The sequence below is a fragment of the Opisthocomus hoazin genome, chromosome W (genome assembly GCF_030867145.1).
Source record: "Opisthocomus hoazin isolate bOpiHoa1 chromosome W, bOpiHoa1.hap1, whole genome shotgun sequence".
Taxonomy (NCBI): domain Eukaryota; kingdom Metazoa; phylum Chordata; class Aves; order Opisthocomiformes; family Opisthocomidae; genus Opisthocomus; species Opisthocomus hoazin.
This window is the reverse complement of record NC_134453.1, coordinates 825,247-848,862: the sequence shown is the minus strand read 5'-3', so window position 1 is coordinate 848,862 and position 23,616 is coordinate 825,247. Positions and strand designations below refer to the sequence as shown.

At 41.8% G+C, this 23,616-nt stretch overlaps 1 protein-coding gene across 2 annotated transcripts in view; it reads left to right on the top strand.

Moving 5' to 3' along the window:
* Positions 1 to 23,616, top strand: part of LOC142365552 (WD repeat-containing protein 7) — a 128,748-nt gene that overhangs the window by 17,306 nt on the left and 87,826 nt on the right. The window contains exons 6-17 of one of the 2 annotated variants that reach the window (XM_075446413.1): positions 810 to 886; positions 3,262 to 3,381; positions 3,578 to 3,723; positions 4,805 to 4,907; positions 5,939 to 6,080; positions 6,636 to 6,884; positions 8,479 to 8,699; positions 9,431 to 9,626; positions 10,645 to 10,859; positions 16,634 to 17,403; positions 17,967 to 18,055; positions 21,750 to 21,839. In XM_075446413.1, coding sequence (XP_075302528.1) covers positions 810 to 886; positions 3,262 to 3,381; positions 3,578 to 3,723; positions 4,805 to 4,907; positions 5,939 to 6,080; positions 6,636 to 6,884; positions 8,479 to 8,699; positions 9,431 to 9,626; positions 10,645 to 10,859; positions 16,634 to 17,403; positions 17,967 to 18,055; positions 21,750 to 21,839 — 2,418 coding nt within the window. The remainder of the gene's footprint in view (positions 1 to 809; positions 887 to 3,261; positions 3,382 to 3,577; positions 3,724 to 4,804; positions 4,908 to 5,938; positions 6,081 to 6,635; positions 6,885 to 8,478; positions 8,700 to 9,430; positions 9,627 to 10,644; positions 10,860 to 16,633; positions 17,404 to 17,966; positions 18,056 to 21,749; positions 21,840 to 23,616) is intronic. The other variant, XM_075446415.1, reaches the window with a different exon arrangement.

Here is a 23,616-nt window from a genome sequence, read left to right as displayed (position 1 = left end):
CCTGACAAAAGGAGAGGCTTTTACCTGGAGTTAAGGCTGCCAGCAGTTGGTAAACTGAGGATTCCCAAAGTCCTGGAGTGGGAAAGCTCAGTTGCTATCCCCACAACATCTAAGCTGCTGGAACAACTGGAAGTGAACTCTGGTATTACGTGTTTCCTGATACTGCCTTTATTTCTTTTGTAATCCTTTTTATCTTGTTATCAAGAAATTACCCCTTGGGTTTTGGCCTTGCACCAGACTAGTCTGGTAGAAACACGAGTGTCTCGAAAGTTTGTCTAGCACTCCATATACTTTGTTTTTTGTGGAGGCTATGACTCTAATGGAGTCCTTCCGCAGGGATGCGCTTTGGGAAGCCGCTGCCCCGAGATGCCTGGGCAGCTGTACAGCTGGGGCGTGCTCCCCACCGCGCCGGCGTGTCCTCGCGGGCTGCTGCGGGCAGGCACCGCGTGTCCCTCCTCCTGGCAGAGCAGCCCCTTCCTTCAGGGACAGCGATGGGACAACCCGCAGTGTCCGACAGCAGTACTGGAAACCACTGTGACTTCCCTTCCCCCCATTTAATTTAAGCCCTCGTGTTAATTAAGAGAGATGGGAATGAGACTAAAACCGTGGAATCTGTGTTTGTGTGTATGTGCTTCTGGAATACCACTTTGCAAAGAGAGGTTTGATTTTGAAGCAAACACTTCAGGAATGTTTTGATAAACTTTAATGTTGAGGTACTCTCGGTATATTTTTCTACTTGGATATGCACAAGCGTACAACAAAATGAAGACGTCCTTATACTTATCAGTCTAATGTTTGTTTCTCCCCAGAGGATACTGTTGTAGCAGTTTCAGTGACTGGCATCCTGAAAGTATGGATAATAACCTCTGAAGTTAGTCGGATGCAGGTAAACAAAGGCTTCTGAATTAATGATATTTCCTGTTGTGATGAAGGCAGAGCTTCTATTAATGCTGTTTCCTGTTCTTCCAGCTACCTAATGATATTACAGTTTTTTTCCTCTTTGCCATTTGACAATCAGCTTCCCTAATTTTGCTCTACTGATTCTTGAGGGTACCAGCAGAACTCAAATCGTTCTCGTGTTTGACTCTGCGAACTGATTTCAAAATTAAGAGTAGGATAATCTCTGATTTCTACAAATCTGTGTTTTTATTTGTACCATGTAATGATTGATGTTAATATACAAATATTCTTGTTAACATAGAACATGCTTATTTCCAGATGAACATGCTTATTTCCAGATGAACATGCTTATTTCCAGAATATTTATAATGCAAAAGGAACGTGGGTTGCATTAGCTTGGAAGATCAGTGTAATGGAATTCTGTGCTTTTGACCCCATCAGGGGACAGAGGGGGTATTCACATTTTTTTGTTTCATAGTTTCAAACTTGATGAAATTATGTTTGTTCTCAAAGCGTTTTCTGGAAACCCTTGTCATGCAGCTAATAATGTTTTAGCTAACATCACCTTGCACAGTTACACTTAAAAAGGGAGCTGTGAGCAATGGAAAGTGTTGGCTGTTATGAAAGTAAGAAACAGAAAGATGTAACTAAACAGGAGCTTACAGTCTAGTCTGTTTGGGACATGGGGAACCTTCAGAGAATGAAATGTGAGCTGAATCTGCTTGGGTGTCTGGGTGCAAGGTGGTTCATTGGCAGTGATGATACTAACTGGGCACTGTTAATCTGTCCAGCCAGGGAATTTGTTAGACTGAAGTGACAAAAGGGGATACCACGTGCTCTTGCAGATCTTTATATGAGGAGCAGTAGGATAAGAACTGCTACCAGCGTGTTTGGGTTTTCCTTGGAAGTTGGCCAGCTGGTGCCTCATGAAATAGTGTAGTCCCTTTCCTATCACGTGGCCTCTGTCATGTTTCTAAGTTCAAAGTGAGCGAGAAAACAAATCAGCTGGGTGTTCTCTTGTTATCTGATTTCGATCTGCAGGTTGTTCTGTGTAGAGACTCTCAGTTTCAGACTGGGGTGGTGGTCACGCTGTCTGAGCACTTCAATGGTGTCTGTGTAGCACAGAGTGCTTATTGCCCACCTTGAAGATGAGGAAATAATAATTCGGGAAAATACTGTATTGCCAGAGATCTATAACAGAATAAGGAGTTGTGATCTAGGATGTCCGAGTCCCCACTTCTGCCTTCATTGCCTGGCTGTCCTGATTTGCTCTGCCCTGTCTCAATAAGGTTTTTTGTGAAAGCGAAGAGCCCTGTGAAATGGGTTAAAGCAGCTGGCATTGCAGATAGGTCCTTCTGTAGGTCTCCTGTTTGTACCCGCAGCAGGGTATCTGCAGCCTTCGCGTTGTTTCAGCCAAGTTTTTGTAACTGTAAGCCAGAATTTTCAAATGATGAATGGCTGGCTGTCCCTCCTTCCTTCAGGGTGTCCCAAGTCAGGGTGAAGATGGATAGTCCATCAGATGGACAGCTCACAAGGGAGGATTAGCTCACAAGGGAGGATTAGCTAGGGAGCTGGTTCATGCGTGTTCTGGATCTGGACAGCTTGGCAGTCACCACTGTCAACACAACCAGAAGAGAAGGCTTTGCTGTGGATGGGCCCAGATTAATCAAGGTTCAGCACCGATGTGATAGACCCGTCTGATACTCAGACTCAGGAGAGGGTGTTTGGCCAAATGGTGAAGATCCTGTGCTATTGGACAGTGCTAGACTGATCTCAGAAGAACGTGGTCAGCAGTGGCTGAAGCTTAACCTCTGGCCAGGGGTCGGTCGACAGCTGGAAACTTTGAGACATGATCATGCTGGTTGATGTGAGGAAGGGAACAGGCTCAGGTGTTCAGCAGTTCAGCTCTGTGACTCCGCTGACGTGCTGGTTGGTACTTGCACCTGATTATGGCTATATACATACGCTCGCTAAATAAAAGCGATAACCTCTTGTTGGCGTCACTTTTGTCTGTCCCTACAGGTCAGTTTCTTACCTATCACTTCTTTAGTTCTGCTCTGCTGCATATGTGCTACCCTGGTACTTGTGACAGTTTGCAGACTTGACTCTCACAGGACAGTTGATATTCAACATAGGATATACCCATAGGAGTATCAAAATAAAACAGAAGTATTTTTTTTTAAGTTAAAATTTACAGAAACACTGACAAGCTCTTGACTTGAGCAAATTTAAAACCATAAAGAAATGCCATTTTTGAAGATGTTGTTATTACGGAAGGTAGTATGCCTCTGTTTAATTTCAGAGTTCTAAATTTGAATAAAATGCCGTTAATTTATTGTTGATTTTTGTTTGCTTGTTTAGGATACAACACCAGTGTTTGAAGAGGAGTCAAAACCTATTTATTGTCAAAACTGTCAGAGCATTTCCTTCTGCGGGTTTACCCAGCGGTCGTTGTTGGTAGTGTGCTCCAAGTACTGGAGGGTAAGGCGAGCTAGTGGAACGACACCTGGCTGCTTTTCTCTGTAGAAGCTGATCTGGTTAAACTGCCAGTCAGACATTTAGATCAGGATGCTCAGAGTGCTTTTAGTGTGGCTAGACTGAAACCAAAATTAGCCGCTCTCTGGGCACTTTAATCTGTAATTGCTTAATGACAACAGACTTTTCTGTTTCTTTTCAGGTTTTTGATGCTGGAGATTATTCCCTCTTATGTTCGGTCCCTAGTGAAAACGATCAGACCTGGACTGGTGGCGACTTTGTGTCAGCTGATAAAGTGATCGTATGGACGGAAGATGGACAAAGCTTCATATATAAGTTACCAGCCAGGTAGTCAACAATCAAATACTCCATTTATTTGTTTTTTTGAAATAAAAACATGAGAGACTTTGAAGAAATATTGAGTATCTTTGGCTTTTGTTTTGCTACAAAACCATGTGGATGTTGCACAAACTAGTATTCCATGAGATACTTTAAAGTGCGTGTCCCCTAAATGTATCGGTGCTCAGTAATTTGGGTTGCCTCAACCAAGCTTGCTTCACTATTTTCTGGTATTACACTAACTCTTTTTCACTTCCTCGTGGAGCTGTGTGATGGGAAGAGGTACATTTTCTGTTGGGCAAGAGTCATACGTTAAAATAAAATGTGGTTGAACTATTTCCTTAACCAAAATCAGGTCCAAATCAGGAAGAGGTAAGATTTTGCTATATGGAGTAGAACATAAATGATGATTGTATTATTGTAACAGAGTACTCTTTCAGCCCTTTAAGGGAAGGCATGAACAGCTGAGTGTGCACGTGTAAATGTCAAAACATAAAATTAATTTAAAATTGGGTATCAAAGAGGTTAAATAAATGTGGAACAACAAAAGTAAAATAAAAAACTTTTCTAGTTTTCTTCTGACGTTTTCATGACATGCAGCCATCTCTCTGTTCTGGGTAGAGATGCAGCTTCATCTTGGAGATCCTTAAATGGGATCAATACAAATCAGGCGAGGACTCTTTCCTCACGCTCTGCTGTGATTAGAGCATAAGAACGAGAGCAAATTTTTCTGGTGATCTGTCAGCGGAATCCTTGGGTTTGGTGTGTGTTGATCCTGAGTCTGAGGCCACATGTTGAGTCCAAAGCAGAGCTAAAGCCAGGCTTCCTTCGTTCTGTTTTCCTTCTGTTCTGAATCCGGGGGGAAACGGAGCTGGACACATTTGGAGCAGCTAGTAATTGACACAGCGTACCCTGTACATTAAAATTAGAGTAATGATCTGCTATACACTGTATTAACAATTGAAAAAATATAACATTTAAGGGCTTGGGGGTTGTTTTTGCTTAGTATTATTTAGTTAGCTAGTGATGTAATAGTCACTCTCTAGTAATACAAGGAATTTCATTCCTTTCTCTTTGTTCTTAAACCCAGCTGTCTACCAGCTAGTGATTCATTTCGCAGAGATGTGGGGAAAGCAGTGGAAAACTTAATTCCACCCTTATTGTACAGTGTGTTGGACAGAGCAGATAAACAGGTAAAATGTTTTTTTGAGCTTTCTTTTATGGACTGCATTTCTCTTTTAGAGTGTGGAAACATGCATACGTCATGACCAGTTCTTCTCTTCCAAAGCAGGCCTTTAGGATTCCTTCTCTTCCTAGAGCAGGCAGACAGATGCAGTTTCCCTGCTGTTTGGTTTGGTTCTCATTGGTTTTCAGATAAATGCAGAGGTTAGTCTCTGGTCAAGTGACTCTTCAGCTCCTGTGTACTAACAGTTTATCCTGCATCAATGCCTGGGGAATCAGAAGCCAAGTTGTGATGTGCGTGAGATTAGGCAATAACTGAGCAAGAGCTTTCAGAATCACAACTTTGAATTTGAAAGCTTAAATCCTTGCAAAGTAAAGGAAATCAGATTTGGTAGGCCAAAGTCCTCTTTGAGCTGTATTTCATTTTTGCATTGTACTGTGAACTGTGTCTGCTATAAACTAATGTATCTAAGACTGCTGTATGATACACGTAGTACTTACACCTGTACTACTAGGCATAAGTAACTGTCCTATTTACAAATGCTGTTACTGTAAGACTGTTGTAGAAATCCTTTTTTATTGTAACCATTTAAAGTGTTGCCAAATTTGGACATTGAAACCTTTTTTTTTCCACTATGTTGTCCATCAATATTAATATTTTTTTGCTTCTGTTGTGACCAGTGTTCCTTACTGTGTAGTGGAACTTCAGCTCACCATTGCCATTAAAATGTTAACATTTTTAGAATACAGACACATAAATAAAATATTCTAAATATGAATATATTCAGAACAAATCCAAATTGATATAAAAATCTTTTTTCCTTTCCCCTAAACCTGTGACTTGTTTTGTAACTACCCACAGCTGCTTCCAGTTTGTGTTGCTATATTTATTCTTTCTGCTGTATGAAAGATAAAGCATAAAGTAGCTACTTTTTGTCCTGCTTTTAAAAAGGTGTAGTGGATTGTGTGGGGAAGGTAAATTTTGAGATTAGTACATGGTTTGCATGTGTTCTGAAGTTGCTAATTTTTTTTTTTTTCCCAGCTACTAATATGTCCTCCAGTTACTCGATTCTTCTATGGACACAGGGAGTTTTCCTATAAGCTGCTAATCCAAGGAGACTCTTCAGGGAGACTGTGTATTTGGAGTGTGCCTGATACTCTTGAACAACAAGACAGTGCAAAAGGTATATCTAATTAACAGGCTTGTGGCCAGGTCTTTTAGCAGGCATCTCTATTTTTTGTTATGTATTTGGTTGCTGGATAAAGCACTGCTGCTTTTCCTGCAGATCCACAAAGTTGTCTTTTTTAATCGGTAGCTTCTCGTAAGAGTTATAGTAATTTAATATTTTCATATGTGATCAAAATCTTCATTTACTCTCAGTATTTTTCAGGTATTAAGTTTTACTGCTTTATTCCAAAGACTAGCTCTGGTCATTGCTGTCTGCCTGTGTAACTTCCTCTGGTAGTTTAAAGCATACGCTTTCCAGTTCTCACGTGTATTGTTTCCATGTGGTGCTGCAGCTGTGCTCATGTAGTCAGTAAATTAATCTCCAGTATGTACCTTTTACTTTGTTCAAAGTGTTGTAACATGGTGTATTTAATCTTTGAGATCTTTTCAGAAGAGCATTCCTAATTTTCATTCTTGATTTTTGGGGGTGTTTGTTTTTTTTTTCTTTTAAATTCTCCTCCTACCTCACCCCTTCCTCTTTTTTTTTTTTTTTTTTTTTCTTTTCGAGCAGGACTGCAAACAACAACTTCAGTATCCCTCCAAGAAGCTTTTGATAAACTGACTCCTCGCCCTGCTGGGATTATAGACCAGCTAAGCTTAATACCAAACATCAACGAACCGCTGAAAGTTACAGCCAGCGTGTATATCCCGGCCCATGGGCGGCTGGTTTGTGGCCGTGAAGATGGGAGCATTGTGATTGTGCCGGCCACACAAACTGCTATCGTCCAGCTGCTGCAGGGAGAGCATACGCTGCGGAGAGGTATGCAAACAGCTTTTGCAAAGCACGGCTGGATTACAGGGGGCACCTGTCCTGAGACTTGCTGAAGTAAGAAATCACAGAATCACAGAATAGTAGGGGTTGGAAGGGACCTCTGTGGGTCATCTAGTCCAACCCTCCTGCCGAAGCAGGGTCACCTACAGTTTCACGAAGAGAACCTTGAGTCATTTTATGGGTGGAAATCATAGAACATCAGACTTGTTAAGAAAATGGTTATATTATGTAATTAGAAACCCAAGTAATAAATGAACTGTGGCCGGCTTGCGTCTGTTCTGGGGGAGGTCCCTCCACTGGAAAGTCCTGGATATTCCTCCTGGGTTTTTGAGAGGCAGCAGCAAAGATTTGGTGGGGGACGTGTCCTGGGCAGTGCCTTTATCCCTGGGTATTGGTGTGCCTGTGGAGGTCTCCTTGGGAAAATAATGCATCTAATAGGGAATTCCTCTTTGTGTATGGTGGAGCTAGTGGAGTGTTATATGTTGGCCTGCTGTTGTATATTTTGGTTCCAGATAATGTTACTTTAATACTTTGTGGTCATAGTTGCAGGACAAATATTTGTGTTTTTCTTTTTACAATTGCTGATAAATGAAAAAGACATGTAAATATTTTTCTGTAAATATAGGTATGAGTTTGTCAGTTACATACAAGGCTGTCAGTTGTACTCTTTCCTTTATATAACTGATTTACTTCATACAACTTTATACAAATGATTTTTTTTCTTAATGTGAAGTTGGATTGCTTCGAAGTTGATACGTTATTCTGCAAATAAGTGTTTGTGATTCGTACCCTCATAAAAATGCAGAAGTGCCTGTGCATGTTCTACATAAGGTTTGCTGTGCTTGCTAGAAGGCATAATCATGTAGAGCAAAAAAGTTCAACTGTATCATGCAGGTGTTGCATAGAATACTTGATTCTGGTATTTAATTTACTGGGCCCACTCTTTCAAATTTGCCATCTAAAAAGACAATTTTTCGAAGCATCTTTTGCAATAGTTTGAAGGTTAGAATGAGAACGATTTCACTCATGTGTTTGATCTCAGTGAACAGAAGGCTTGCTGTTCTTGCTCTGTGTTCACAGAAATTGTTTTCCTTTCTAAAAACCTATTCTGTGCAAGCACCAAATGCGTAACACTCCAGACTTGCATGCCACTGTTGTGGCCAGTGCAGAGTAAGAGTACGTGATTTTCCTGGTACTGGTCTTTTTGGTTAAAACCTTGGATGAATTCATGTTTGATGGGGAAGGGAATTTATTTTCTCACATCTTCATGGCCTTTTAAATTTTTTTTTTTAATGGGATTTTGCAGGGGGGGAAGCTGTTTTAAGACAGCTGGATTACTTTAGAGTGAGATTGTACAGCAAGACAAAAGGAGTTATGCAGTCTAGTGAAAAAAAATGAGCCATTCAAAAAAAAAAGACAGGGCTCCTTTGATAAGAACTTCTGTCAAGAATTGCAGTACATCTGTATTTTTTTTTTTTAATCAAGGACAGTGTTCTGGATTGTTAACTGCTCTAGTGAATTGTATTTTTTTTTTCTCTCCTTTTCTTTTCTTACCCCTGTCACCCATTGCCCAATTTCTCAGGTTGGCCACCTCACCGGACTCTACGAGGCCATCGAAACAAAATTACATGCTTACTGTATCCTCATCAGGTTTCTTCTCGTTATGATCAAAGGTATTTGATCTCAGGTGGTGTGGATTTCTCAGTCATCATATGGGATATATTTTCTGGAGAGATGAAACATATCTTCTGTGTACATGGTGGAGAAATTACGCAGCTTCTAGTTCCACCAGAAAACTGTAGCGTAAGTTTTACGTAATGTGTCTGATAAACTGTCTCACACTTCCTGTAAATGGTACAGCTCTTCAAATCCTTGAGAATGTGAATGTGATAGGAAACACTGAAGATGTAACCCTGCCCCGATCTGTAACTCTCGCAGACGCTTAAAAGGAGCTGAATTGTTCTGTTAATCTTGGTTTTGCTCGCATCATGTTTTAGCTACGTAAAACATAAAAAATTGTGGAAAAACTGGACATTAAAACCTAGCTAGCTAGGGGAATACTTGGCATTTTATGATATGCAGCATTAACAGTGGGAGAGGATTTCCAGGACCTGGAAGCCGTCTTTCCCCTGCAGGTGCTTAGCGAATGTGATAGGCAAGCATTCCCCACCAGTTAGCCCAAAGGCAATTTTGTCTCTCATAACTTGGATGAGTGGGTAGAATTTAATGAACAAAATGACATTGATTTACTTGAGAACCGTGGTTTCTCTTTTTCGCTTAACAAAACAGTTTCTAATACCTGTTTGCTCTTTATGATGTGCAAGAGGTTGGACTCACGAGAATTGCTGCAAGTGCAATTCTGTTTCTAGGGCCCGCAGTGAATTTAGGCATAGACTTATGTGCCTGGTTTTTGGTTATAAAATAGGTTGTTGGTCACCATGCTTGGTCCAGTGAAGAAGAGACAATTAAATGTAAACTCTCTGCATTGTGTTAAAGATTTATTTTTTTTTTTTCCCCTTGTTTTCTTTTATTAGGCAAGAGTCCAGCACTGTATTTGCTCTGTTGCCAGTGATCACTCGGTAGGTCTTCTGAGTCTGCGGGAGAAAAAATGCATCATGCTGGCATCCCGTCACCTTTTCCCGATTCAAGTCATAAAATGGAGGCCTTCCGATGACTATCTGGTAGTAGGATGTTCAGATGGGTCTGTGTACGTCTGGCAAATGGATACTGGTAAGGTTAAGTTCAAAGACGTTGATTAAACAATTTTTTAATACATCTGTATTTGGTTATAGTTCTGTATAAGTTGCATCTGAGATGAGAGTTAAATTTTTTTGCACATTTGTATATGGAAACTTAGCACTCCACTATTCCCAAAATTTGTAGATTATATAAGCTTTTGTTAGATACATATTTTAGTATTGGGTCCTCTCAGTTTATTAGCATCCGTGCTTCCTCGGTGACATTCTTGAAACGTTGGTGTGAAGTGCCGCACCTCAAATCTACAACAGTTTCCTCATCTGCGGAGTGAAGGAATTGTTTGGGTTTTTGTATTGTTTGGTTTGTTGTTTGGTGTGGTTTTTTAAAAAGGGACTAGTGCTTAGTTTAGAAGAAACCAAAAACGAGCCTTAACAGAATGGGCAACAAGGCATAAAATAAAACCAGCTTTGTAGAAAATTTTGTGATATTTGAAAAGGAGAAAGTGAGGAAAAAATGCATCAGAATATATGTAGTATGTTATTACCTGTTAATTCCTTAACTGACTTAAGAAAAAAACCACAAACCTGCAATAATGTCTGAATATTATTTTCAGCTTATTTTGAAAACTAGAGCAGAAATGTTTTTTATTGAAGCTCTAGGAAGCAGAGAGGAATCTGAGATTCATCGCGGAAAATTCAGTCTGCACTGGTAGTTGGGTGGGAGGGGGAACTCGAAATGGTTGGGAACAGCCTGCCACTAAAAACGCTGAGCAGCTGCAGTCGTCGTGCTCTGATCATACAGAATCACATTGTTGGTTTTCTAAACTTGTCTTGACTTCTGTCAGCGTGGTTTTTCCTTGCACACTTCATCTTCATGAAAATCTAGGAAAATTCCATCCCTTTAGGAATATTAGTTCTAAAATAGCTATTTACACAATGGAAAGTTTTATGCATTGCATCCTGTAGTGTAAATTCTTCTGGCCCATTGTTGTGATATTTTGGAGGTTCTGAATTGTTTCTGCTTAAACCCATGCTTTTCCAAATATTTGCAGGTGCGCTGGACAGGTGTGTGATGGGAATAACGGCGGTGGAAATCCTGAACGCCTGCGACGAGGCAGTCCCGGCGGCTGTGGACTCCCTGAGCCATCCCGCCGTCAACCTGAAGCAGGCCATGACTCGGCGTAGCCTGGCTGCGCTGAAAAACGTGGCGCATCAGAAACTGCAGACTCTTGCCACTAACCTGCTCGCTTCCGAAGCATCGGACAAGGCGAGTTGTGCTTCAGTTTGTGCAGTACCTCAAACTTTTATTTCCATAAGGAATTGAATAAAATACGGGAAGCCTCTGATGTTGGAACTGAAAGGGCCTTATCCAAAGCTCTCTGAAATTTTAATAGGAAGATCTAAACTGGCTTTATCTGGCCTTAGGTCGGTCCTAGGAGCTTACTTTCCTGGAACCAGAAGTATCAGCCTGCTTCAGCATCATTGTGCAGTTTCTAATGCAGGTGGTGTTATCTAGAGTTACATTTTAAAAATACATTTAATTTATGGGTTGTTTTCTGGTTTGTGCTCTCAGTGGTAGTGGTTTTCCTTGCTGGAGTCTAAGGCTTCTAAACTTCCTCTTCACTGCCTATAACTGGACTGCTTTCACTGTCCTTTACTCTAGGTTCAGTAAGAGCAAAGGTTATGCACCAAATAAACTTATCTGTTTCCAGATAGGTAGTAATATATTTTTAGTATCAACCAACACAATCCCTTCCATGTCTCGTGAGACGTCTTTCCCAATTTGTGTTACTGTTTATGATGCTACCGCCCACTTCAGCATGCATTCTACTGTTGGGTTTTTTAGGCCGAGTTCATTTGAGATCTGGATTTAGCTGCATTTCATAGAATCTGGAGTATTTGCTCAGTTGTGTATGTTCTGTTAATTTGTAGTATTGATGGGTAGACAAGGAACCAGCCTGTGTGATCCGCATCCATCAGAAGCCAATCTCCCCCTTTTTGTTTTGTCGTGACTTTGAGGAACGGAATCGGCATTGATCTGTTTTTTCTTTCTTCCCCCCATATTGAACATGTTTTATAGGTTCCTGCAGCTCTTGCTAAAGGTGGAGCTAGAGCTTGATTTTCTTTTATTTTGGTAGTAGTTGCTGTGTGACAGTTCAGAAAAAGTATTACTAAAATATATGTACAAATGGATATAAATGGAGCCAAAGTAACTTGAAATATTTCTCAAACCAAAATTAATTTTCAGCATTTAAGTGTTCAATGCTAGAAGATATTAATGGGCTTAGCTGATTCCTAAATATTTCAATGCTTAATGTTTAAGGACTTTTAAATTGTATTTTGTGATTTAAGTGGTGAATTCAGATAGAACTGGCTGTAGTAACTTGCTGAAAGCATTCATTACTGTTCCGGAGTGCGGTGTGTCTGTGAACAGAGAGAGTGCGTGAGCCACGGCGCGTTTACGCCTGTTCATTTAGAAACACAACTTTGATTTGTGTGGATGTTGCTGAGTACAACAACAGGCTGCTTACCAAGCTGAGCAAGAAGTGAGTGCTCATGTTAGGAACCCCGCTAAGCAGACCTGTCTGATAATATCACGATGGTGAGAGTTCTTCAGGTGTTGGAGCAGTAGCTGGATGGTGAGCTTGCTCTGTGGTCCCCAGAGTCAGAGGGTGACTTTTCTCCATCCTGGTTGGTACTGCATAAACTGGAAGCACCTTAAATATTCTGAGATGTGGGGAAGTTCCTTTTTTAGCAACTAGTAATTGAGCTCTTCTGTATCGATATCTCGCAATAAGAAATAACTTGGATGTCAGACTGTGTAAAGAGTAGTTTTTACGTTTTAGCGTGGATTTGATTGTTCTGAAGAGCAGATGGGGTACAATATGGCATGCATCCCAAGAAAAGCTAGTACAGTGTAAAAATTTGAAGGAATTCCAGTGTGGAGGGTAGAACGGTACAAGAATTGGTTCTGAATAGCCTGTTAATTTTGATGTGCCTAATTATTGTGAAGTCTGACGGATTTGGACTGACCGTAAGAGGTGGCAAACAGCATCACGTTGTAGAGATGGAGTGAAAAAGCAAGCAGTGCATTTCAGATGCAGGCTGTGTTATTGGTGGTGGGTTAGGCGGTGGGCTCAGCAGCACGTCAGCGCCGGCTGCCAGAGGAGAGCTGGAAGGAAGAGCTTGCTCCTGGGCTTTGCGTCGTGCGGTTCTGTTTTGGCCAGACGCAGGGGAAAGGTGTCCTGACCTCGTGTGAGGGGTTGGTGAACTTCGGCGCAGAAAGAATATGACCCCTGACTTTTAAATTCTTATCGTTCTGTTAAAGATTAATGGAAGGAAGTGCAAAATTGTCTTTCTGCTTGCCCCCAGCAGCTGGCTCTAGCGGATGCTGCTTTGAGCAGGGGGTTGGGTTAGGGGATCGCCGGCCGGAGCGATTCCGTGGCTGTGTCCTGCTTGCCTTTGCCCTTCCAGCACTCCACCGCTCATCATCACCTTTTCCCTAATAAAGACCCGTCAGAATAGGCAGGTATTAAATCTGTTCAGCCTGTTGGCACCGCTCGGAAGCGTTACCCGCGCCCGAGCAGGAGGTGCCCGCGTTTGGGTTGCGCTGGGGCAGGCGGCTGGTGCTCGGCAGCCTGGGCCGTCACCGGCAGAGAGCGGCAGAGCCCCGCGCCGCACGCCCGCTGCCGCCGCCGCCTCTGCCCTGCGTGGAGGCATCTGCCCTGCTCCGCCTGGATTCTGTCTGGAACAGAAATGTCACCTGCAGACATTTAGAAGGTTCCTTAGAACAACACCATGGTGTTTCTGCCAACACACGGGCGCGGCTGTTTCCGCCGCCTCCGGCGTGGCGGTTGGCGTCCGTCGGGACGAAGGCTGCGCTCGTGCGTGCTGTGCGCGTGGCCGTGCTTCACGCGCAGGTGCCTCGCAGCTGCTGGAGGGGTTGCTGCCTACGCAGGCATCATACATAGCACAGCAAAACCTCTTCTGTACCGGAGGTCAGCGATGATTTATAGCCGAAATATTTTGGGTTTATTGTTGCTTTTAGTTTTACCACTGTGACCACTGCCAGAGACTATTTCATAATCAATTAGCTACGTTACATTCTGAGGAAATAACTAGATTTTTTTAAATAAGGAAAATGTGAATAAATCAGTGCATTGCACAACACAATTTGCAACTCTAATTTATTGACATTTAATAATTGCTATTCTGGTTTCAGTTATCCATTATTTGCTTCTCACGGCAAATTTATTTAGTGAGCATAGTTTCTGCGTTCTCAGAGTCGACCACAGGGAAAGGAGCAGAATGTGGCTGATGGCTGTAGCGCTGGTTACGTTAGGCCCTGGCTGTCTGTCAGGTGAGCTAGCCACTGCTGCAGCTCCTCCGAGAAACGCAAGAGCAGGGAGCCAGGAGGATGCTCTCTGCTTAATTTTTCTTTCAAAATCCCCGTGACCAGATGTGAATTTTCCTTCTGGTAGTGCCCTAACTTTGTTACGTGAGTGAAATGAATTTTAATTTGAGGAAAGACAGGAATTAAAAAATATTTGATTCTAGTGAAATAGTAGATGGTATTGAAGATTTTGCCAGGTCTGCATTTCATTGTTGCAGAATCTTTTCATGTTTGGAATATTGCGTCCTGTGTGTGCTTTTGGTATCTGGTTTGTTTGTTTGGTATGGAACGAGTGCATTGGAATAACATAAAATATTTATGTGTATTTATTGAGATGTGTGTATTTGTTGAGGAACTAGTGAGTGCAGCAAGCAAACCAGTAATTGTACTTGCTCTTCTCAATTTTAACACCATACAGTAAAACATACGTGGGTATTCATTCCAACCAAGTGAAATATTAACAGCCTTAAATGAAGAGTCTGTAAATGAAATAAAGTATTAGTGTGCTAGAAAAATGAAGATTAGAGTTTCGGGTAAGACTAACGTGGTGGGTTGCTTGCAATAAATACACTTCCTGCATGTTGTATGTAGACGGATTGGAGGAGCGGTTTCTTACTCTGTTGGTTCCCCTGGCCTCTGGCTGTGAAACAGTCCAGGGGAGAGGCTCTCCCTGGGTTGCTCCAAAGTAGCACTCGGAAATGAACTGCGAAGCAGCCGTGGCTGGACAGTCAGCGGAGGGCAGGTGAGGGTCCTGAGCATCTTCTGGACAGATCAGTTTCCAAATACAAAGCTCATGTAAAACTTTGGAGAGGTCTGTTTTGCTCTGAAGACTTTTACTGTAAAAAGCAATCTTATGCTCTGCAGGGATGTACGGTAATTAATAGCCACAGAAAAAGCAGAGTGCTTCAGGAGAGACAAATCTGTCTAAATGAGAACCTTGAGAATTAAAATAATATGCTAGTTTCAAAGCCAGGTTCATTCAGTAGTACAGTAATTGAACGTGTTGTGGTGGATATTGTATTCTTTCATGCCAACAGCATTTTGGGGGTCTTTACAGCTGTAATGGAAAAGGACTATAAGGAAAATTATTTCAGTTTTCGAACACATGCTATGACATTTATGCAAAACTGAAAGCAGCCGAGTAGTTGTAGGTCTAGAAATGCCTACTATCTTGAAAAAAAGTCCTTGAGAGAAGGTCAATGGTACGTATGCATGTCCAGTTTTCCAATTAAGAGATGTTAAAGAGAATATACATTTGTTTCTCTGATTTAGTGATAAATACATTTGTTAGTGTTCAGAAGTATAACGGAAAGGGGTTAAAAAATGCAAGATAATGAGCGCTGGTAGAAATAACGTAGTTTTACAGCTCGGCAGATGTTCAGTGGTGACCACTCCTATGGCCCAGGGTATTTAAGGCTTCATAAGATGCACTCATTCCTTCAAGTCAGTGAACAAAGGAAGCAGTCCATCAGGATGTGTATAGGATAGGGTAAAAACCTGTTAAAAGTTAGTGTACGTATACAGAATGTTCAAATTTTTGGATGATATATAGAGTGTATGCTATTTGTATACTCTGTATATATTTATAGTGTTAAGTGTGGGTATGTATGTGCATACCTATTTGTATATATATACAGTGTATATAAAAAAACTGTACGCCTTGCTGATTTCTAAATAACTATCCTGCTGTAAAATGTGGTTTAAAAAAGGCCACAGAGAATGAAGATTTTGGAGACTACCAAACTGGAGGAGTTTGTATTAATGTAAGGCTGTTGAGTTATAGAAAAGACCTAGGAGCCTCGACTGTATTGCTTTTATTGATCATGTATTAAGAACTTTCGGGTTAATTCTGCGTTCAGTAAAGGTTGATATTTTCTGAAGAAACCCTTCAGCCTGTATCAGCTGTGGAAAAAATACCTTTTCTCCTGCCGCCTTTCTCAGACTTGTGCAGGGTGATAGTTTTTCTGTGCTCCCTTAGACTTAGCTGTCAGCTGAGCACAGGGTTTAACTTCTGCAGGGACTCGCACAAGCGTCAGGAGTGCCTCCCCATCGCCTGCTTCTCCTGGAGGTTTGTGGTGCTGTGCATCAAACGTGACTATTCAACCTTACGTCGTTCAGGCTGTTAATTAAATTGTAGAAGAGGAGAAATAATATTTTACTTACATTTGAACAGGGTTTATTTCTGTTTAAAGATTCTCTTTTTCACTTGTTTGAGGAAACAAAGTACTTGAGCATAATTTTGTGTTGGTTATGGAGAGAATGAAGTTCAATGTATTTTAAGTTTGATAACAAAATATTGAAATTTTATTGTTCCTTGGAGTATACCTATTATATTTTAGAACTCACGAGGAAGAAATGTGAACTTCTGTCTTATCTGGAGAGCTCTAGCTGGTAAACTTCTGTAAGTGAAATTTCTGTATTTTTAGGGGTGCAACACTTGATCACAAGTCTGGCATTCCTGACGTTGTGAAAAGTGCTGTGAAATTCTTCACTGGTATTTTCATAATGTTTATTATAACATGCTTTGTACCCACGTGAGTTTCCCAACTTTGACTATCCAAAGCTTCCTCAGTTTGTGAATTCACTTTGTGCAAAGTGTTGAAGTACTGCAATTAAAATTTCAAAACTCTTTTTTTTCTTTTTTTCAGGGGAATTTACCTAAATATTCGCATAACTCCCTGATGGTTCAAGCTATAAAGACTAACTTAACAGATCCAGATATACATGTGCTCTTCTTTGACGTGGAAGCCCTGATTATTCAGCTGCTGACTGAGGAGGCCTCCAGACCCAACACGGCGCTCATTTCTCCGGAGAATCTACAGAAAGCCTCTGGCGGGTCTGACAAAGGAGGCTCCTTTTTGACTGGCAAACGAGCAGCCGTCCTCTTCCAGCAGGTCAAGGAAACTATCAAAGAGAATATAAAAGAGCATCTTCTCGATGATGATGATGAGGATGAAGAATCAGTAAGACAGAGAAGAGAAGACGGTGACCCAGAATATCGCTCTAGCAAATCTAAACCGTTAACGTTATTAGAATATAACCTAACCATGGACACAGCAAAGCTTTTTATGTCCTGTCTTCATGCCTGGGGCCTGAATTCTGTTCTAGATGAGCTTTGCCTTGATCGCCTTGGGATGCTTAAGCCACACTGTTCAGTGTCCTTTGGCCTGCTGTCTAGAGGAGGCCACATGTCTCTGATGCTTCCTGGCTATAACCAGCCCGTAGGCAAACCAGCGTATGACAGCGTGGAGTTAGGAAGGAAAATGTCCATTACAGAGGGACTGGGAAAGGGGACGTATGGCGTGTCACGTGCCGTCACCACGCAGCATCTCCTGTCTGTTATCTCGCTGGCCAACACGCTGATGAGTATGACCAATGCGACCTTCATCGGAGACCACATGAAGAAAGCTCCGACCAGGTACGGCAAATACGCACTGGAACTTGTGGTAACTTGGTTTCAGAGTCTCTCTTTTGATACAGCATTTTAATTTGTTTATTAACGTGGGGTTTGATGTATTTAATGGCTATGAAAACCTTTGGTAGCTAGATGGAACCAAGTGTATTTCTTCTTTCTCGAGTGTAGTATTTTTGTATGCCAAGATAACTGTATTGCTTTGAATGGAGTTAGGTGACTTGCAGTCTTAATAGAACAAGGAGTTGTGTGAACACATGCGCCAGTAGGTCTGAGGCCATGTTTGTCCTCCTTTTTAGTGCTTGTTGTCTTTAAAGAGTTTTTATAATGTGTAGGTGAAATTTTAAATAAACGAAAACTTACAGATGAACTTTTTATCACCAAAAAAATAAGCTTACTTAGGAATTGTAAATGCGAGACTTTATTTTTTTCTCTCCTGTCAAAGTGACTTTTTTATAGGATTGCTTTTCAAAGCTTGTTTGGTCACAGTATCTTTAGCAAATAATTTTTTTTTTCTTCTTTTTCCCTATCCTCCTCCTTCTCCCCCATCATATACATTTTGTGTTTAGACCGCCTAGGCCAGGCACTCCTGAGATGTCGAAAGCGAAGGCACCCCCTTCAATTTCGAGTCATGCAGCCCAAGGACAAATTAAGCAAGGTAAAAATTCACTTGCTTTGGGACAGTTGGATACAGCATTTCAGCTCTTAAGACTGAGGTTATCACTTTCCTGTGAAGTGATAAAAATATTGCTAGCTTCTGCGTGGGAAGAAAAAGTAGTGTAATATTCAAGATAAAAAATTTTAATCACGAAGAGCTATTTAAGAATCAGGATGCTAATATGGTAATGACGTCGTTCTCTGACAATGAATTGTTGCATATTTTAAGGGCTCCCAAACATTCTGGTGCTGAGGTGATGGTAAGAGGTTTGAAGTCTGTAACTGTGGGCTACGCAGACTAATACAAAAATGTTTGTGTGTTATAAGCTAATGCATAAAGGTAAACACGTCTGGTACATATACATTTCCTCCCCTTTTTATGAAGGAGGAAGATAATTTAACTCTACTGCTGCGATTTTCATCGCTTGCCATTATGAAAGATGGCAGTGGGTGACACTGAAAGATCCTTGATCAGTTTGCATTGTGTCTTTCATAAGTATGATGGTGAAATACAAGACACAGAAGAACACGTGATGTCAAAGAAGGGTATACACAAGATTAGACATGAATTTTCTGCTGGAGTGGAGTGGAGCCGGGGAGAAGAGCTCTCTCCAGGCAGCAGGAGCACACAGAAATGGTCCTTCTGGGACTGGAGAGGTGGAGCAGGTGATGGCGATGCCTTCCTGCTCGCTCTTTAAATTACAGCTGCTGTGTGATGGGGAAAAGGAGCTGCTACTCTGAATGCCAAAGCGATTGTAAATGTAAACCAGCGTGATGTGGCCCGTTCTGACTCGAGCTGAGAGCTAAGGAGCAAGTGAGCTGTTGGGAGGCTTGTGGGGCGACTGGTGGGGAGGCAGCGAAGGCAGGGCAGTCTGTCAGCAGGGCCTGGAGGAGGAGGAGCAGTGCTCGCCCCCGGGATACCAGGGTCCCCTTCGGCGTGGGACCAGTGGAAGGCTGTGTGTGGCTTGAGGGGAGCCTATGTCTGCAGCCTTGGTCATACCTGTTTTGCTGGGTGAGAAAATGAAGAGGGGAGGTACACACATTGCTGCTCTCTTTACAGTTCTGTGGGATTTTTATGAATGTGAGCCCAGCTGCGTGCATGTACTGTAGGGCAGAAGAGGAAGGGTTTCTCTTATTTTCCATGTGTTTGGCATTGTAGTTTTGGGTTTTTTTTTAATTAGTCTATAAAGCAGATATCCTTCAGTACTTACTTAAAATTTCCTTTGAAGATGGCAATTGTCTTTCTTTTTTGCCTGTGAACTATTAAGACTTTGTCTTTTCAAGCCATAGGAACATGGAGAAAGTTGCGTTTTGTAAAAGGATTGCATTTTGCAGAATACAAACGCTTTGTGGTAGTAAATCCCACCGTGTACAGTGATCAGAGGTACACTGAAGGTGTATGTACATCCTGAAATATATCTGTAAACTGGAACTGCTCTTGTATTAGAGAGCTGGTAAGCACAGCAGGTAACTCGCACATCATCTGTGTGACTTTATTCAGTCCTGTGCACAAAAGGGTGGTGTTTATGTCTGAGGAGGAAACTTGCCCAACCGCAACGTTTCTGTGTATTTATTATTTTCATAAGTACAAGTATTAATTTACTGTGATCTGTGGTTGGAAAGGGAAAATTGGTTTCAGGAGTGATATGTGTCAAGCTTTTTTCGTGATCAAGGCTGCTACATGAATAAAGAAGTAGCAGTCAGTAACAAAAAACAGAAAGAAGAAAAATCAGGGCTTTTGTCTCTACATGTGGGGCTGTTTTGTTTGGGTTTTGTTTTGGGTTTTTTTACAGCCATTGACTCTTCCTCTTTGAAAGATAATTATTTGAAAGGCTAGGATTTCTCAGAGATGGTGTCTATATGGCAAATTCCATTCAAGAAAAAACAGATTCATCACAGAGAGAGTCTGTGCCTGTGCTTGGTTTTTAAAGCTATAGTGCCATTATGGTTTTTCTTTCCCAATTGACAACTATGTAATTGTTCTTTGAAACAGCTTTGCTACTGTTGGTGAGAGACACACTTTAGTTACCAGTGGAAATATTTAGAACTTCATGAGAAATAAGTGATAAAAATGAAATTGTTGCTGTCAAAAATACAGAAAAATACTCCAGTTCCTAACCGGTTGCCCCTTTGTGTGCCTGGTGGCATGTCTGGCATGCTCCTGGGGGAAGGTGGGTTTGTTTCTCAGGGGTACTCTACACAGGTAGTAAGTTTGCTCAGTGTTTTACCTTTACATCCCATTGTGCACTACTTGCAGTATCTTGCTACTCATAAATTTCTAGTGCTGTTGTTCTTAAAAATCAATTAGCAATACAATTACTGCATTTTATGACGTACTTGATCTCCATCAATTTGACCTGTATTGGTCCTGAGATGAGCACAGCTCTGTGCTACCCAGCCCTGGGCCAGCTGCCTCCATTACAGTGACTGTTGTAATCTCTGGCCTTGGAAGAACGCAGACAACTACAACGAAAGGAGGCAAAAAACCCATTCGGAGTAAGATTTTAGTTTCAGTATGGGGTGGGTTTGTGTCTTTGCAAACAATCACAAAATAAATAGCTTTTTTATCCATCTACTGAAACTATGTTTTGCTGCCATGAAGTGATGTCCGCTGGTCATCCTGTCACTGTGCGCGTGCCATCGTGATGCGTTTGTGTGGAAAGCATGGAAGAAGTAGTTTGGATGCAGATGTCCCACAGTGACAAAAGAAGTTCACCGCGTGAAAAGCAAACAGACCATTCAGAAGACAACGCTTAATCGGTTCAGGAGCTTGAACCCATTGTTGTTCTGCAACGGAATAAGAGAGGGGGATTAATTTGAAGATGCTTGTGCATGACATATGGTAATTTCTCTGTGGGGAGGAAGTGTCAGATAGTGACCTCTAAATGTCCACGTTGACCTCGGGCTGTAGCATGTGTATGCCATAAGGTCTGCGCAGCTTTTCATGTGATAATATTAAGTCCTGAAGCATTAGGGGAAGTACAATGTTTAGAACTGCTTTTAAATTACATTTGCACCAAGAAATGATGCAGTTTACAAAATAAACGTCACGGATACTGCTTTGAGTCGCCTGCTGGAACAGCGCTCGCCTGTACTTGCTTGCCTGTAGCCTTACGGGGAATGCTGTGTATGCTGCGGCTTTAGATTCTTAGTGCTTTCTCTGGTGTAGGTTTAAAATTATTGGAATGGGGGCACATATAAAATGAATGTATATTAGAACTAACCATCAGTAACACATTCTGTGACATGTCAGAGTGACAGGTGGGGCAGCCCAGGTTTAAGAGGGGTGATTTCTGGGGTTATTAAGGAGTAGTGCGAATTTCAAAAATCTGTCTAAATATAGGAAAAGCACAAGAAGCGGTGAAACTCCTGTTTTTAAAATTCATAGTCAACCGTGCTGTCAACCCAAATCTTTCTATCTAAAGACACGTTTGTAATTGCTGTGTTTACGGGCACGTTTGTCTTTCAGAAGGTGCAAGTTTCTGTTGGTGTATCTGTGTTTCTCTGCAGCCGCATGTCTTCCTCTCACTGGCATTGCACTTCTTGTAAAACCTAGAATTTTTTTTAAGTTTAATACTATCACAGTTTCCTCCAGTTTTGTTTTTCATTCTTCAGTAATACTAATCTGTTTTTCAGAAGCTGCTATCCTCACTCTCCTATTTTTTCTCTTTATTTCTTCTTCTTTCCTCTGCAAGTCGCTCCTGCTGTTTCTTCTAGCACTGAAGCTGGGCACTCTGGCTCTGACACTGCTCCTACCTTACATACCTGTTTCTTAGTCAATGAAGGTATTCTTTCCTCACTTTTCTATCTATTTGTCTTTTACTTTCAACTGATGTCCCTTATCATTGTTATGACATGACTTTAATTTGATCTATGTAGGAATTTTTTTCTTTGCAGAAGAGAGAGGCAGTGAGTTGTTTGTATGCTTTGCCCTTAACGCTGGCAGAGGGTGGGCAGACCCAGTTTGTGTGCCTTCAACTGTCGGTAAATTCAGTTTTCAAATAGCATGTCGGAGATGTTTCGGGTCTGCTTTGGGTGTAAGGTTGTCTTCTGGCAACAAAACCTCAGCCCCTGCTCAGTGGGGAGAGCAGCCGTGCCGCTGCCCCTCGGCAGGGTACGGCGGGGCGCAGCGGCCGTGCGCGGGGCCGCGGGCCCGCTCCCTGCTGCTCAGCACCGGGGCCCAGCCCCGGCTGGAGCCTTCGCGGGCCCGCCGGGATGAGCGCGGGACAGCCTTCCGCTGCGGCGGGGCGTCAGCCCCGTAGTCCGCGTCGCAAACGGGGAGACTGAAAATGCAATGCTCTGCTTAAAAGGAATCAAACGAAATCAGTTTCATGGCATGTACATTTTATTTTTGGTGCTTATGGAAACTTGGTGTTTCTTTAAACCACTTGGGGTTTGTGTTGGGGATGATTTTTTTTCTAGTAAATAATTATGAAGAATGTCTTTCTGCCAAAAAGACTGGCACAAAAACAAACAAGCAAACAAACCCTCTTGTATCCCTGTAGGCAAGTTGCTTCAAATCAGAATTTTTATGTCTTTGTTACTAAGCCATAAATTCCTGCTTTCATGCATCTCAAGTGGTAGAAACGTTGCACTCTTAAATTTGAATTTCCTCTTTCTAATCCATTTTTCTTTAAGGAAAATTGATGTAATGATATCTTTGCTTGTAGCACCATGAAGAGCTTAATTAGTTAAAATATTTAGGTTTTTATGCTCAGTATTGCTGACAATCTAAAAATATGGATCTATATGCTCACCTGAAGTATTTCTCCAGTTTGTCAAGTCAGTGTAGAGCATAATACTGAAGGAATTCTTTTGCATAGAGCACTTTCCGAGCATTTTTACAAGCTCTGTTGTTTGAGCTGGATATGCTTATCTTTACTGGATTTACCTAAGCGATATTGCAGCCCGTAGTGTGAATGCACCTGAAGTGAGCACGCTGAAGTCAGGTTTGGATGGGAAGATAAGGACAGACAAACTGTGCTTGTACATATTCGCACAGCCTTTCAAACAGGACAGAAAATTCTGTGTCATCTTTCTAGTGGTAATTCATACGCTGAGTTTCCTGTAATTGAATTACATCACACTTTCATGTAGGGCATTAAATATCATGCCAAGTAATGCGAATTATTGTTTGAACAGGCCATCTAAATCTTGAGCACAGAACCAGGTTTATGCTTTTGAAAAAAGTTGGCCGTTATGCTTTTGGGGATTTTTTTTTTTGTATTTAGTATGTATGTGGAGTATATTCTGAAGGCTGCAAGTTTAAAATCCAAGCATGCGACTAGATCCTGGAGCCTTTTTGAGAGGGGATGGGGAGGAAGAGGGATGTTTGTGTTTAATCAGGACTGGTTTGAGGCAGTCTGCTGCTGATGTCTCGTTTGACCCTGGCGTGTGTCTAAGAGATCAGAGCAGCGAGTTGACGAGGTGTGATTTATGCCGGGAAGAGCTCATTCCCGTCGGAAGCAGAAAGCGCGTGCCCTGTGCAGCCTGACCGGCGGGCAGCCGGCGTCGGGGACGCCGGGGTGGGCCCGAGTTCCCGTGGCAGAAGAAACATTTCTG